The sequence below is a fragment of the Lagenorhynchus albirostris genome, chromosome 21 (assembly GCF_949774975.1).
Source record: "Lagenorhynchus albirostris chromosome 21, mLagAlb1.1, whole genome shotgun sequence".
NCBI lineage: Eukaryota > Metazoa > Chordata > Mammalia > Artiodactyla > Delphinidae > Lagenorhynchus > Lagenorhynchus albirostris.
Genome location: NC_083115.1, coordinates 3,242,002 through 3,258,128, shown reverse-complemented (window position 1 = coordinate 3,258,128; position 16,127 = coordinate 3,242,002). Strand labels below are relative to the sequence as shown.

At 48.4% G+C, this 16,127-nt stretch overlaps 1 protein-coding gene across 1 annotated transcript in view; it reads right to left on the bottom strand.

The window, feature by feature from the left end:
• Nucleotides 1–6,581: 6,581 nt before the first annotated feature.
• The window catches only part of SFRP1 (secreted frizzled related protein 1), a 44,332-nt gene continuing 34,786 nt past the window's right edge, over nt 6,582–16,127 (bottom strand). The window contains exon 3 of the mRNA XM_060136260.1: nt 6,582–9,792. Within this exon, the coding sequence (XP_059992243.1) occupies nt 9,470–9,792 (323 nt within the window). The 3' untranslated portion in view covers nt 6,582–9,469. The remainder of the gene's footprint in view (nt 9,793–16,127) is intronic.

Sequence of the window (16,127 nt, the reverse complement as noted above, 5' to 3'; positions counted from 1 at the left end):
GATTCAGTTATATATATATATATATATATATATATATGCACACACATATACATATATATTCTTCTTCATATTCTTTTCCATTATGGTTTATTATAGGATATTGAATACAGTGGGACTTTTGTTGTTTATCTCTTTTATGTATAGTAGCTTGTATCTGCTAATCCCATACTCCTAATTTATCCCTCCCCCACGCCCTTTCCTCTTTGGTAACCATAAGTTTGTTTTCTGTGTCTGTGAGTCTGCTTCTATTTCGTAAATAGGTTCATTTGTATCATATTTTAGATTTCACAAATAAGTGATAGCATTCACATTTGCTTTGGTCTGTCTGACTTAGTATGCTAATCTCTAAGTCCATCTATGTTGCTGCAAATGGCATTATTTCATGCTTTTTTATGACTGAGTAATATCCATATACATATATCTACCACATCTTCTTTATCCATTCATCTGTCAATGGACGTTTAAGCTGCTTCCAGGTCTTGGCTATCGTAAATAGTGCCTCTATGAACATTGGGGTGCATGTATCTTTCTGAATTAGAGTTTTCTCCGGATATATGCCCAGGAGTGGAATTGCTGGATCATATGGTAACTCTACTTTTAGTTTTTTAAGGAACCTCTATACGGTTTTCCATAGTGGCTGCACCAATTTACATTCCCACCAACAGTGTAGGAGGGTTCCCTTTTCTTCACAACCTCTCCATTGGCTAAATGTATAATGTCATCCTCCTTTTGCCCCATTCCAAACAGGCTTTATAAGTAATCCATAAGAAAATGCACCCTAAATTCCTGGAAGGGTTGGGCTTTTCGAAGGAGTAAATTAGTGTCCACGGGAGGTGGTCGCTGGAATTTCAGGTGAAGAAGAGAAAAGTGCGAAGCGTTCATCCCGGAATTTCGAACGCTCTTGCGGTTAAGCGTTTATCCCATGAACAGACGCTGGCCTCTCTTTTCATGGACTCTGGCTCGTTTCCAGCACAGGTCAAGTTCAAATGCTTTATGCTGCCTAGACAGTTACTGGGCCGTGAGCAAGTCCAGGTGGTTCTGATCAGGTCTAGAGACGCCTGGCTTTTCCACTAGAGAATCGGGGGCTTCCAAAGGTCGGCATTCCTGCCCCTCGGTCAAGTTTCATGCCTAATGGAACGTCGCTTCCCGGTTCAAAGTGAAGATCCTTGATTCCTTTTTCCCACCTACCCTCCTCACAAAAAGTCATAAGGAAAAAAAATGGTTGGCTTGGAATAGAGGCCCTGAGGTTTGTTTGGATATCACCCACCCCTTGTAAATCAACATTTTAAGGAGTTAAGCACACAGTGAGAAACACAGGGGTCACATTCCTCTGAAATACTTGGTCGGGGTGCATTTAGCCTAATCCCAAATCAGGTGGCAGGCCAGGCCCTTGTCACATCTCCCTTGTCCCCAGGTTTGGCTCAGCACCCAGGACCCCAGATGGTCAGGACAGAGCAGGGGCTCACAGCCTTGAATTCCTGTGCTGGTGGGTGACAGCTGCCTGACGGCCTGCCTGGGGAGGGCTGGGGGACACGGGCTTCATGATGGATACCAACAATTCCCACCGCTCCCGCCCGTGATGGCCTCCCCGAGGGGCAGGCAGGTAGAATAGGAGGCAAGGGATAATGAGAACAATGAAAGGGTCTGACATGGAAATTTCAGTAGGAAACAAGCAATTACACGAGAACAAACATTCCCAGCGCCACTCACAATCATCCCAACACATAACAGTGATTATAAAAACGATAGCAACAAATTGAGACCCGGAGCTGTTTGCACTTTGAGAAAACGGTCCTTCTGGGGCGGAGCTGTCTGTCCTCAGGCACGTGTGTGACTGTGTGTGTGGTGGGGGGGGGGCTTCTGAAACACATGAATTTCATTTGACTTGATTTAAAACTGGATCTCTTTCCCCTGCAGTTGAAACCACTTCTCCTGAACAAACACATTTCCATCCACCAGGAGGGGAGGAAATAGTGAGTCAGAAAAGAGGGGAGGATTTTTCTGGACCTGCTGTAGGTTCAGTGGAGTCCTGATTGGAAGCGTTCAGACCCGAGAAGAACGGTCCCCAGTGCATAGCTCAGGCTTGGAGGTCGGATCACAGCGAGGAGGGTCTAGGATGCAAATATTTTGCTAGGAGCCTCACTGACCACGAGCTGTCCTTTTTTTCATCAAGAGTCACAGCACAGTCGAGCTAGTTCTTAGGGTTTTAAAGGTGAGTTCTTTTCCTTCCCACTCACTAAACGGAAATAAAAGTAAGTCTCTGGGTCCAGCTGTCCGTCTCAACTGTCCCTACATCGTGGGACGCCTTGATCACCCCTCTCCAGCCCCCACCTCGTAAACAGCCTGAAGAGAGGAGACGTCCAAGAGTAAGGAGTCAGCTCCGGAGAAGTGGAGAGGGCTCGGAGAGTTTAGCTGTGACAGTGGTCGGCAAGTCAGGGGCAGAGCTAGAGAGGCTTCCTGCTGCCATTAATTGCCATTTGCAGACTGGGGTGCAATTTTCCTCTAGCCGGCTCCACGCTGCGTCTTCCCACACCTCTTCCTTCTCTGCAGGGGCCTTGAGGCCTCCCCCAGGCCTGGCCCAGGTCAGGGCCTGATTTGCATGCTGGAGGGGAGCTACTGTTGCTAGAAGTCACTGAGTAGCCTGCGGGATGGGCAGCCAGACTTGGATTTCCCGTGCTCTCAGCTGCCAGCCTCTGGAGGGAGTGCTGACCCCCCAGGAATCCAGTCAGTTCTGTGGAACCCACCCTGGCTGTCTCTGGGTCACACTGTGAAACACACACTCGGGTTATGGCATGCGATGCCTTTATTCCTTCAGCTGATGGGCTAAATCTTCTAGGCAAAGAGGCAAAATTACCCAGATCTGGTCATTACAGACTCTCCAGAGGACTCAACAGCAAAACTGGAAACCGAGGCCCTTAAAGCACCTCCCACCCCCAATCCATTCCCAGGTACAAATAGTGACGGTGATGCTGGTGTGAATTATTAAAAAGTGCAACAGAGGTGGGATCATGTACAAAACACTGCAGCAGCATCTCCTCTTTTCTTTCTAATTCTCTCTCTCTCTCTTTTTTTTTTTTTTTTTTTGAAAGGAAATCAAATGTGCACTTCTGGGGTTTGATGGCTTTATTTATCTCTAAGTCCTGACATCCAAGGAATCTCAGAGCAGCCCTAGCCCAGGATCCCACCTGGCTAGCTGATGGACAGGCTTCTGCGGTGTGCTCAGTTTCAGGGCCCAGGACTCAGGAAATCCAGGGAAGAGAGAAGGTAAAACCATTGCTTGCATCTCGTGGATGCCTACAGCAGAGCTTAGCTGAAATGCCGAGGACAGGACCGTGAGAACTCCGAATCCTTCGCGCCCGCCCTATCCACCAACTCTGGTGCTCAGGTGACGGGAAGGTCATCCTAATTAAAGCCACGTGGTGGGGTTTCAGCTGTGGAAAAATTGCTGGATCCTTTCTCCTACCTCCCATCTCCTCTGTCTCTCCTTAAACATACACATGCAACCTTCCCTCCCTTTATTTAAGCAAACAACTCTCTCTGTGATTAAGTACAGCCCCCGCTTATCTAAATAGTCCACAGATCTGTAAAGACACAGGCACTCTCGGGTGCTATTCGGAGCTTGTTCTGGCTCCCGTCTTCTCCAAACCTACAAAGAGCAGCCTTCCTCGGCCTTTGCTGACAGAAATTCCTCACGCCTGTTCCCCGGGTAAAGCAGCCTTGCTCGGCAGGCTGTCCTCAATTTATCAAAGAGGTGGGATTTCCCCTCCAAATACTTCATTCCCCCCGCCACCCCTCTTTTCGTGGCCTCTCCCATAACCTGCGCTTGAAGCTGCCCAGGTGTGAACATCGGAACATGAAAAGCCCCCGTTCTGTTGTCAGATTCTGATTCTGTTTGGCGGTGGAGGGGAACACCATCGAGAGGTGAACTCCAAGGCCCCCCCAGTGGGCGGGGCTGGGGGGAGGGATGGCGGGGAGGTCCAAAGGCAGACCTGGACAGGACAGGTCTGGATGGCTAATAGTTTGCTGAGGAAGGAAAAAAAAAAAAGGGAAAGGAGTCTGGGGAAGAATCAACCCTGGAGAGCTAGGACAAAGAACCCTAACGAGTGGATGGAGAGGATGGGCCCCCAGCTTTGGGTTTCGAACTGCGACTCTCCCACAGTTTGATTTTCTTTCCACCCCAAAGCATGGTTCATATTTTGAGTTCCGAGGAGATGGGCGCTGCGTGGGGACCCAGAGGTGACATTAGTAGCGCAGGGAGCCAGGACACTGCTGAGCGGGCAGCCCTTCTTCTATGTGCCGCTTAGAGCCTCCGAGGACCGGCAGCGCCAGCTCCGCCCCTCACCCGGGAGCCAATCAGAAATGCAGAATTCCAACCCGCCCTCAGATCTATCCAATCAGAACCTGCATTTTAACTCGGTCTCCTGGTGACTTATATGCATCTTAGAGGTTGAGAAGTACTCCTTGGAGAGCAGGATGTACCTGGCAGTAAAGAGTTAGGTTCATCCCCTCCCTCGTGTATCTAACTTACCTCTGTTAATCAATACCTAGTTAAGAATAACTCACAGAACTTCAGAAGGGGCTGCAGCAATATGAAGTGTGTGAGTAGGGAAAAGAGATACCAAAATAATCGTCTGCCTCTCATTCCCAAGCCACCACGTATGTCCTACTAGAAAGTCATGCAAAGTAGACCCAGAGGACTGCTGGCATCTGGAAAACCTAGAGCACTACCTCAAAGTTGAGATTCTAGGGCCCCGTGGCAAACCTCCCGAATCTAAATCTCTGGGAATGGAAGACAGAAACTGCACGTTAGTAAGCTCCCCTCGGGGACACATGCTAACATTTAAGAATGAGCCTCCCTATTTCCTTTAAGTACTGTTGGATTGTTGGTACGGATTTCTCTTCCTCCAGAGAGAAAGTGAATTGCTAGCACTTCTGGATCCGTGGTTGCCTTGGAAATAAGACCCACCTAACTTGGATGACACTGTGACCCTGATCTCTTTCTGCCCCTGAGTTGGAGTTTCTGCACCTGTACAATCTCTTCAAGAGGTGTGAGCGCTATGGAGCCTGAGCGTAAGGCTGCTGTTCTCAGCCCTGCCAACCCTCTCTTAGTCACGCGGCTCTGGCAGTCCTGACACTTGGAACAACCCAACCTCCAGGGCGACGCCAGCTGCTGAAGTCGGGATGCCTTTGAACACACTTCATCATCTTTTTGGTGATTTGATTTTTTTTGATAATTCTATTTTAACTTTTAAATTTTTTTAATTTTTTAATGAAGTATAGTTGATTTACAATGTCGTGCCAGTCTCTGCGATACAGCAAAATGACTCAGTTATACTGATTTGATTTTTAAAAATGCAAAAGAGCAGTGAGAACATATGGGTCGTGGTGGTAGGGTTCAGTGGGGTGACAATGATATCCACGCCCAGCCTAAAAGAGATTTTCCTTCTTATTAACCACAGAGGAATAAAAAGGAAATGCCAGTATTTTCCTTGGCTGGGCTGGCATTCCAGGTACAGGTCCACTAGTATGGGAAAATCTTTTGATACCAGAGCACGACTTAGTGGAATTTTTACAAGTCCTCATACCACGCCTTAAAAATGGTGTCTCTGTGCTTAGGTGTGGTCTGGGGTCACTTGGAGTATTTGCTCACTTCTGGGTGAGACTGCCTGAGGTTTGGAAGTGCCTTGTTAGTCAGGGAAAGACATGAACTGAAGTTGTCAGTGTCATCGCTCACAGAATTAAAAATCACAGCGAGGAATTCCTTAGGCAAGAAGCCTATAGCAGCCTATAGCCTCATATCAGAGAGCTTGGGCTCGCCAAGTGACACAGTCTGGGTCCAGAGGGAGGCTCAGCTGTAATTCAGACCTTGATCCCATAGGACTGGGACTTGGGAGCCCTGGGTTCTGGTTCCAGCAACACCAGTGACCTGGGAGCCCCACCCTCCTTGGGAAACTCTAGCCATCTCACATCTGGCTTCCCATCTGTAAATTAAAGGGGCAGACATGGTCTCTTCTACGGCTCATGTGGGTCTCAGACTCCAGGTCCCAAAGAGTTTTCAGATTTTAGTTGGAATTTTAACATAGAATTGGCTGGAGGGGAAAGATCATCTGAAACCAAAAACATGGAAAAGAAACGCAGGCAGGTTGAAAAATACATTCTTGGAGAGCAAGTATTTAACTTTCTCTCTGATCTGAAACACACAGCCGGGGGAAACTTCTGGAAATGATTCATGGGAGCAGGTGGTGTATGTGGGATGGGGTGAGGGTGTCTGCAGGGCACCCCAGGTATTCCTCTGGCCCACCATGCCCTGTTACCATTTGAAAGCTGTTAAACTGGGACCCGAAAAAAATCAAGAGAGGGGTATGTGTGCAGTGGAGGAGGGTGAATGGTGCATCACTGGCGGGAAAAAGTCACCATGCACATTACCGTTGATTAATTGAGTGATTTTAGTTGAGTGAATATTGATACATGGCAGGAAGGCATGAAAATAAAATGAACACATACGGGAATTACTATTAACATAAGTGATAACATCAAAACATCTGGTAAAATGCAGTTAAAAAAACAACACACAAATGAAATGGAATGTAAAACATTTTCACAGTATTCAAAGCTTTTGTAAGAGATTTAGACTCTATAAGAGGAGTGCTACGTGGAGGAACTAGAGGAAACAGGAATCTCGTCTGTGTCCTGTGCATCTGCTGGTGAAAGGTCAGGAGGGCCAGCACATTATGCCACGACAGTCTCTCCTAAAACAGAACGCCTGAGCCCAACACAACCACGGGGTTACAGCAAAGCCATTAGTTACTTGGAGTCTGATGAGAAAGACAGACTCTAGGGTTGGGCAATGGGGTTTCTGTAATTTACAGACCCAGGCGCCTTAGGGAGCCCTCAGTGCTAATTCACCGACACCCAAAGCCAAGTGTGACACAGGATGCTCTAAAAATAAAGTGTTCTTGGAATTCTCACCTCACTTTCTATCTTCTAAGATAAGTACTAATATTCTTCAAAGATTTAGCTGAGTTCTGCCCACGACCTCACTGGATTCCACCCAGAATGATGATTTTAAACCTTCACGAATACAACCTTTGCACTAGCAATAATGACCAAATCACACACAGACCTCTTTTGGAAACCAATGAGAAAGCCAATGAGTCTGCACATCGTTTTTCTTACATCCTTTGTTGAGAAAAACAAAGGTTTGTGATCAAATGCAGCTTTGGGCCCAGAGCCTCCCTTTGCCCTGCAATGGTTGATGTGTAATAGTCAAGGCTGTCCCAAGTCCACAGTGAAACTCAGTCCCGGGACTCTGTGGTTGGACTCTACCATTGCAATTCACATTTCCAACTTATTTTGAACTCTCTTACTGCTTCCTACCGGAGAATTCCCATTTAGAGAGTCCACCTGTTCATTTATAACCTTCCTGGGGTAACTGCTATGGCCCACACAAAGCCTTTCCCAAGGCCCTCACCCTGGACAGAGGCCTTGTTGCCTGACCTGCTCTGTCCAAACAAGCAGATGCATACGAGCACAGAACTCTTGAGTTAATCAGTCAAGACCATACGCTCGTGAAATTGCTCTGAATTTCAGTTGACAACAGGAAAGCAGAATATCTCTAATTAACTAATATATATACACATTTTTAAAAAATCATCCAAAATTACAGGCGAATCACTTAAGATCCCCAACACTTTATGATTAAAGGTCAGAGAGGACCAAAAAAAAAAAGTATTAAATGATGGGTCACTAATTGTCAGGGGTTCATTAGATCAGGATAACCCTCAAGAACGTACTGAAGTTGGCAGGCTGGCTTTCAGACTGGAGTTTTGGGAAGTTAACAGAATCTTCCACTGTTTCTGTGTCAGGCAGAGGCCATGCGGGTGACGCCTTCCAGCCCCACTGAAGCATTGGATTGGGTATAAACATTTGCCCAGAGGGACAATCGTTAAATCCTCGAGGTGTTACAGAGAATTAAGAATCAGGCTGGAGGGAGAAATTAATTTGGGAGGAATTACTTCCTATACATTGAACAACAGAAGTCAAGTTGCTTCCGTGAATGGGTTTATGTACATCACTCATTAAACACGATGGCTTTGAGAATTATCTTAGGGCCCTTGGGGGAAAACCGTAGCTGCTTTGCCTTTTAAACTCCCTCCTTGGACTGGGACCCTTGTAGCTTAGCTTTCCCTCTGCAGAAATGAAAAAAGCAAAGCCAAACAAACATTTTTTTTTTTAGTGCAGAGGACAGGCAGGCAGGCTATTCTGAATTTCTCGGCTCTCTAGGCAATCAAGTTCAAAGGAATCCATTTCTTCACAGGAAAGACAGGAATGGGATGTACTGTGAGTTTTGATTAGCGTTGTGTTCGGGCCAGGGCAAGCCAGAACCCCTCAGGAAGGAGGACCCACAGCTACACTACCAGGAGAATCCACCTCCCACTGGAAATGCTCAGAGAGACAGCCACTCAGCTAGAAAGTTGCCTCAAAGGCACCAAGAGACCGCAGTCTTACCACACCTTTCAAATGCTCAGTGGAGATTTTTTTTTAAAACCTTGAAAAGTAAGTGGGTCTGTTGGTCGCTTTAAAACAATGTGAAATGAACAAACAAGGGAATTAGAATACTAAGCTCTTTGCCCAATGACAATTCACCCTAGACTAGCAACTTGCTCAACTGTTCTCAATTTTTTCTGTTTTTCTCCTTTAACTCTGTTTTTTGAAAACCACCGTTGCCTTCTCAGTCTACGAATCATCACCTCTGTCACACCAAGGCAGGCCCGTGCCGCCCTCCACGTGTCAGGAGGTGAGATCAAACTGAGGCTGCCGGTAACCACCTCCAGGGCATCTGAGACTGGCTGGTTCATATCAGAGATGACACATGGCTACAGGGCCAAGCAATGCAGGCCCCTCCCTTTGTTCTTACTATTTCTCCTGTGCACTGTCACTCTCTGAGTGTGGTGTGTGTCTGTTTCTGTCCACGACGGACAGAAAGAGAAACTCCTCTGGAACTGAAAGCCGTGCATCTTACCAACAGTTAGAATTTTCTAGTTCCAAAGGCGTAGATTAGCTGATAGATCCATAAGCAATCTGTAACGACACAAAGAGAGTGGCAGAACCTAACGTTTGCTGCCGCCTCTCCCTTGCTGCCCACCCCCTTTCTTTACCGGCAGCGTTTTCTTTTGTAGTGACTGTGTCTCTGATGGAGATGATGCTGCACCTCCCTTCCCCTGGGGACGTGCTGCTCCACACTGTAGGTCTTCAGAAGCTTCCTGATCTAAATGGGTTTCCTCATCTGGGCATGCGGCTTTAAATATCGGCTATACTGGGGTCTGGAGCATGGGGATGGAGGGAGGGGTGGGAAATGCTGCAAGGGCAAAGTAGCTGGATTACGATGCCCTCCACCTCGAAGGATCAGGGGGTGTGAACCGCCGAGGGTCCAGGGGTGTCCTCTCCCCCCTAACCCACCCCACGAGAATCACTTAAAGACCGACTGGAAAGTGGGACATTCGTGATTCTTCATCTTCTTCATGAAGTTTTTGAATTCTTTGTTTTTCTTGTCCCACTTATGGATGGCCGTCAGCAGGTACTGGCTCTTGACCTTGCGGCCCATGATGAGGAAGTGGTGGCTGAGGTTGTCCAGCTGGTGACAGGGGCAGTCAGCCCCATTCTTCAGGTATAGGACCAGCTTCTTCAACTCCTTCTTCTTGATGGGCCCCAGCTTCAGGGGCTTCTTCTTCTTGGGAACAATCTTCTTGTCGCCATTTTCCTTTTTCACTTCTTTGATTTTCATCCTCAGGGCTAGAGAGGGGGAGGACAGAGAGGGGAAGAGGAGAGAAGGGAGAGAGAGAGTTTTAGAACACGGCTTTTCATCAGAAACCACAACCCACCCGCGGGCAGAAGAGCAGGAGACATAAAAGGCAAAGATCACCTAAAAGAGGGAGGCCCTATCTGTCTATTCTATAGATAAGGACCAAGGTCTCAGCTCACCTTCACGTACCAATCCTGCCCCCTGGTTTTGCAGTATCTGATGGTATCTCAATGGTTGTCACAGGATGCCGTGAGAGTCTCAGATAAAAGTTCAAAACCAAATCATGTGTCTCTTTTTTAAAACTCCAGGACTCAGACTATCATACAATGCTTTAAGAGAAGGGGATCATCTAATCCAATCAAGTCCACATAATCCAATGCTACCAACATCAGCACTCAAAGAAAAAACTTACCCTGTTTTGTTCGTTTGTTTGTTTTAAGGAGAAAGTTATTGGTTTACGTTTTTTTTAAATATCCAAAGGACCTAAAATTCTTTGTCAGTTGGGTTCTGGAAAGAAGACAGACAGAACCTGTGTGTGTGCAGTCAGCAAGGGAAAGCTGACTGCATCAAACGTCAGCGTCCAACTTTGTCATCAGAGAAATCAGGGTTCCAACCACTGGGCCTCCAGGGCGTTCAGACAGCAGGTACCATTGACGTGCTGTCCACCACTCATCAACCACTAGATGGCGCCACTAATGGGCTAGCCTACCCACCGTGTAGACCCACAGGACCAAATCCGACTTTGACCTCTCGACCCATTCGAGCAAGTCCTGGTGAGGGCCTGATGGATAAATCCAGGTGGTGATTCCTTAAATCTCACATGGTACCTGGGCTTCTTCCATTCTCAGCACGGCTCCCCGAAGAGACGGAAAGCCAGCCCTCTGCCAGCTCTGCCTTCTGGCCTCTTTGTCTCTACAGAGCCTGAGTCAACAGTGTTTCAGGGTTAGTGTGTGGACCACACACTCTAGTGCTGGCTTCATGGGGTTAATTGGTGAGGACAAATTAGCGTGGAGGCGTTCTAGTCATCGGAAATGCACCAGAAACACAAACACAGCGTCCTTATAACAGTCAACTCCCCTGGAAGCCTCGCCAGCCCTGGAGAGTTCCAAAGGAGTTGGAAATCATTTCTAGATTCTGGTCACCAGATGATGTGTCCATCCCTTGAATTCTTGTGAATTCCAAATCACCAAACCCTCTCTTTTGAATAACTCAAAGCTTCCACCCACATTCCATGAGGAAAGACTTGAATCGAGCTACAGAACAGTAGCTAATGACTAGGAAAGCATCTGGATGCCCTCAAGAGCGCTGAGTATTTTCCATGCACTTCCTCAGTGAAACCTGATACCTCCACGAGGAAGGTGCAATTATTTCCCCCATTGAACAGATGAGAAAACTGAGGCGTAATGGTTACCTTTACTTGCCCAGAGTCACTGACCCTAAACTAAACCCACGGACTGAGTGTGTACTTATAATCACCGTGTACGTATAATCCAGGCCGAGTTGCAAAATTCTTTATAATGAAGCTGACATTTCAAGTGCTGATTAAATGGACCAAGACAATACGGGAAAAGGGCTCGGGCTCTCTTCCCAGGTTTACCCACATTTCAAAATGACTTTACTTACGAAATGGTAAGAGTTCCTCCTGGTTGAAAGGGAACACCGCAAGAGCGAAGGCTTTATTATTTATTCTTTAGCTGATTAGAAAGCACACTCTTGGCCACCCCAAGAATTGGGAGAAATCCTAGGAACAAAGCTTCAGTGGATGTGTCAAAATCAGGAAATCAAATGCACTCCCATCCCTTCTGCTTACAGAAGGAGTCCCAGCTCTGCAGCCACCGAGCCCCGGGTAACAGATACCCCAGGCCCGCAGCCCCCAAGGGTGGCGGAGGTTTGGGGGACTGGCCCAAGCAGCAGATGGTTAGCCCCGACCTCGCAGGCTGGCCCAGCCCCCCTGCCCACGGGAGTGCACTGAGCACAGTTTCCCAGTGAGCTCCTCTCTTTACTGCCCCCCGCCCCACGGAACCAGCCACCACCCAGCACCTCTGATCTTGCTCGATTCCTGCACCCACTCCCACCCTGAGGGCAGAGGCAGGGGGACCAGCAGGTGGGAAAGCCGCAACTAGGAACCAGCAGAGACCACCCCTCTGGGACCTCCGCCCAGACCTGCCCAAGCAGCCCTCCCTCTCCCACCCCAGCTCAGCTCCCCTTGTCGGCTTACCATCCTTGTACCCGGTGGGCCACCTGAGAAAAGACTTCACCTGGGCCAGTCTATAGTTCGCTCATCTAGAAATGTGTCCGGGGGGTTGAGCCAGAGGAGACTCCCTGCCCAGGCCTGGGCAGATCAGGGCTCCATCTCTGCCCGCCCTCCGCACTGCGAGAACCGACTGACCCAAGGAAGGCGGCCAGGGACTGCAGGAAGGCGAGGCGGTGAAGACACCCTCCGAGAAGTGCCCCGACGTGTCACGTGACCCAAGGTCTAAAGCTGGGATCAATTACATCACTGGCGGGGACGAATGCTTTTCCAGTGACAACTGGGCAGCCTCTTTTCTGCAGAGAAGTGAGCCATCATGTTTTTTGGAGAACCCACTGTGTGCCAAGCACAGGACAGGTGCTCTCTGTGCGGCTCTCCTGACTTAATGCACAGCAACTGCTGTTATTACTGACGACGATCAAGGAGAAGGACTCAGGCTAAGGAACAACACGAGGCCACACTTTGTGAAAAGAGACTCAGGACTATAGAACCCACCCCTGACCCCAAAGACCACGCTGGTTCCTACTATACCATGACGGGGTTTCAGATGCTATTGCTTCAGTGGAAACTATTTCCCTCTTTTGATTGTGTTGCTTTTAATCACAACTCAAATCAAAAATTAATGTTCCTTTGCCATGACCGTGTCAAGGAATTTAGTTTACATAGGTGGGAGCATGGCGGGGAGAGGGAAAAGCAAACGATGGAAATGTGTTCTGCATTAGACTCTTCGTTGCTTGCCATTTGGCTCCTTTCTCTTTTTGAGGTAGGGAGAGCAGGGAAGAAGGAGGCACATGTGGCCAGAAATTACTAACATCTTTCCATCTTTCAGGGCTTTATTTCAGGGATGCAGATTACCAGCAATGTTTGGATAGGCGATGAGCCATCCCAGGTCGACTTCCCCCTGCCTTGTGGGTATGTGTGCAGCCGCCCACCACATACACCCAGGGGCTGCTGGGACGGGGTGGGGGGAGACTGACCACTTCCTTTTCCCCCACCCGGCCTCCACCATGCAGACAGCCTGGACCCCAGGGATTTCGCTCGCCCAGGGACTGTGTCTGCGCTGCAACCGGTGCTGGTGGGCAGCGGGGAGCAGCCCCCGCAGGCAGCAGCTGGGCTCACGACTGGGGCGCTACTGGAGCCCCAGGTCCTGGGTTCTAGCTGGGTGGCCACAGAACCTGGGTCTGAGCTCCTGGGGGCTGTAAAGCGTGGAGTGCAGTCTGCCTGCCGGCCTGGCCGGTCGGGCATGCAGGGGGCCCGTGCTGGGCCATCCCAGGCAGGCTGCTGCGCCCACCCTGTCCCCGTCCTTCTCTGCCCCCCCCCCAAGCCTGTCTCCCACAGGGTGATGGTTCTACACCTGCCTCAGGCCCTTGATCTCAGCTACCCGTGACAGCCAGGCCCTGAACTAAAACACAAGAAACAAAACCCTTCTCTGCGTTTTTTCTTAGCAGCAACTGGACGCCCTCCAACAGTAGGATATGACTCCTGCCTTTCACCTTGCTGGTCAGGGCCAGCGAGGATGCAGAGACCAGAAACTTTGAAAACTCAAAACTTAAGGTCACAGTTAGGGGCTGTCTGGGTCTTTCTCCGCAACCTTAAAATAAATAACCCCTTCTATTCAGGTTAGACCCTGAAAGTTTCATCCCACTTGCAGTCACCGAAACCATATTTTTTGCCCACAAATGATACCCCCTCGGTAGCCTCCCCACAAAGCCTGGCCATTTTCTGAGGCTGAAACGAGCAGAGGAAGCTTGTTACACTCATCCCAAACCCACACTCTCTTCAAAACCATCTTTTTCTCCTGACCTGCTTATGCTAATGGGGCCGCCATCCTTCCAAATACCCAGACAGGGAGCCTGGACGAGAGGCCACTGTTGGCCAAGGGCCAGGCATTTACACGATCGACAGTGTGGAATCGCTGCAGGAGTGCAAGAAAGGGCCTGAGATGGGGAAGGTGCCGAAGAGGCTGAGTCAGTCCCCAGCTTTGTGACTCCTCTGATTACAGATAACGGTTGCAGTGAAGAATAAAGTACAGAGACGAGAAGAGAAGGAGGAACCTCCACTGGGGAGTCCCTGCAAAGTCATCAGAGGCACGGATGGAAAACTAGGTAGCTCAGCGTCTCGGAAAGCACAGGGGGAAGGCGCTTCAAGTGGAAGAAATGCTCCTTCATCCCCAACGCTGCAGGAGCTTAAGAACGAGCGTGGGACCAGCTTGCCAGCCTTGGCAGTGGGGGGGTTGCTGATGACCTCTGGGAGCCACAATCCCAGGGGGTGAGGGAGACTCCCAGAGAGCTCCAAACCAATGGGAAGTGAAAAGGTTTTCCATCCTGACAACCACCAAGCGTCTGGAATGTTTGTGAAGAGTCATCGCTGGCCACTTCTAGCCAAACATAGTAGATTGAGCACACAATCATTTCCACCCCTCTAAAATTATAGTTTAAAAAAAGTTATAAACACACGCAAGAAAATGGTAAAGAAACAAGGACATCACATTTAGTATAATAGGAAGCAAATGGATGGTGGGTCCTGGCTTGATGAGAAGAGAAAAGCTGAAACCCAGCTGCTAACAGAGGGAGCTGACAGTAAGAAAGCAGCAGGTCCACATGGCAGGACCCAGACGTGCTCGTGAACTGGGGCCATTGGGTGCTTCTGCACTCGATGACAGAGACTGTATTACATATAGGAACTGAGAAGTCTGCATCAGGGCACCCAGATCCACCAGCCTGGCCATAAATCCAGATGACTGTCCCTCACCAACTCCAGAGGCAGCCAAGACGTTTATTCCGTACAGAAGGTCTGAACCCAGACAGACTGGGCTTGCGGACACCAGCCTCACAGGAGGACGGAGTAGGGGGGAGCTGCCCCGACACCAAAGGGTTAAATGGAAGTCTGCACAGTGAAGAGCGAGACCCTCAGGTCTTAGAACACTACAGCAATACCCCCAGTCAGAGGATTGTAGGGTTTCTATCTAAAGAAACTAGTAGCCCCAAAGAGAAGACCTACAGCTCCCCCTAACAAAATTCCAAAATGAGGCCCAACAAATCACAGGCCATGCACACACGCAAAGAGCTCCAATTTAGTGCTTTACTCTTGAGCTCCAGCGGCCAGCCAAGGTCAGCAGGCTTTTAAAGGAAAGACTCTACATGTGAACGAGAGACCAAAACGCACGGAACACACAGAAAAAAAGAAATCAGAGATAACAGAAACAAGCTATGGCACAGAAGAAAACTGTTTACAAAGATAATGGAAGATACTGTGTTCATGAAACCAGCACAGAATGCTGTTAAAAGGAATGTTCAGAGAACCAAGAGTATTTGAAGTTTTAAAAGGTAAGAGCAGAAATAAAGAATGCAACACACGTGCTTTAAGATAAGCTTGGAACAAAACGACAAAGAGGTGGAAACAGGAGAGAGAAAGATAAAAGAGAGAACCCAACCAGGAGGTTCAACATCTGAATAAGAGAAAACCAAGAAGACAAATGAGAGAAAATACCAAAGAAGTAATGCAAGAAAAATTTTCCAGAAATGAAGAATGCAAGTTCTCAGATTACACAGTGCCCGGGTCAATGAATCAGCATTTAGAAACACCAGAGGTAAAAAGAACTTACAAAATCCTCCAGAGACAAAGTGAGGCTACATCTGCTGCAGAGGACCAGGCATCAGAATGGTCCTGGATTGGTCAATAGCAACACTAGAAGCCAAAACAATTTCCAAATTCAATACTGAGCCAGTCAATGTGGGACAGGAGAAATAAAGACAACTTCAGGCATTTAATGGTTAAAAAAAAAATCTTCCATGTATCTGTTCTTAGGAAGCTGCCCCCAAAATGCAGCACAAGACCCAGGATCAGGAAACTAAAGCTCTCACATAAGATAAAGGCGATGGAAGTCTTAGAATGGTTCCTCCAAACAACTGTGTGGCCGGCGCAAAGCTCAATCAGTCCAGACTGAAACAGGAGGACAGAGGGATAGATGTATACCTGCAGGAAGGTCTGGGGCAGAATTCGAAGCACAAACACGAGGAGCCAGGAAAATAAAACGAGGCAACTACTATCTCAAGGGAAAACAAAATGGTGTAT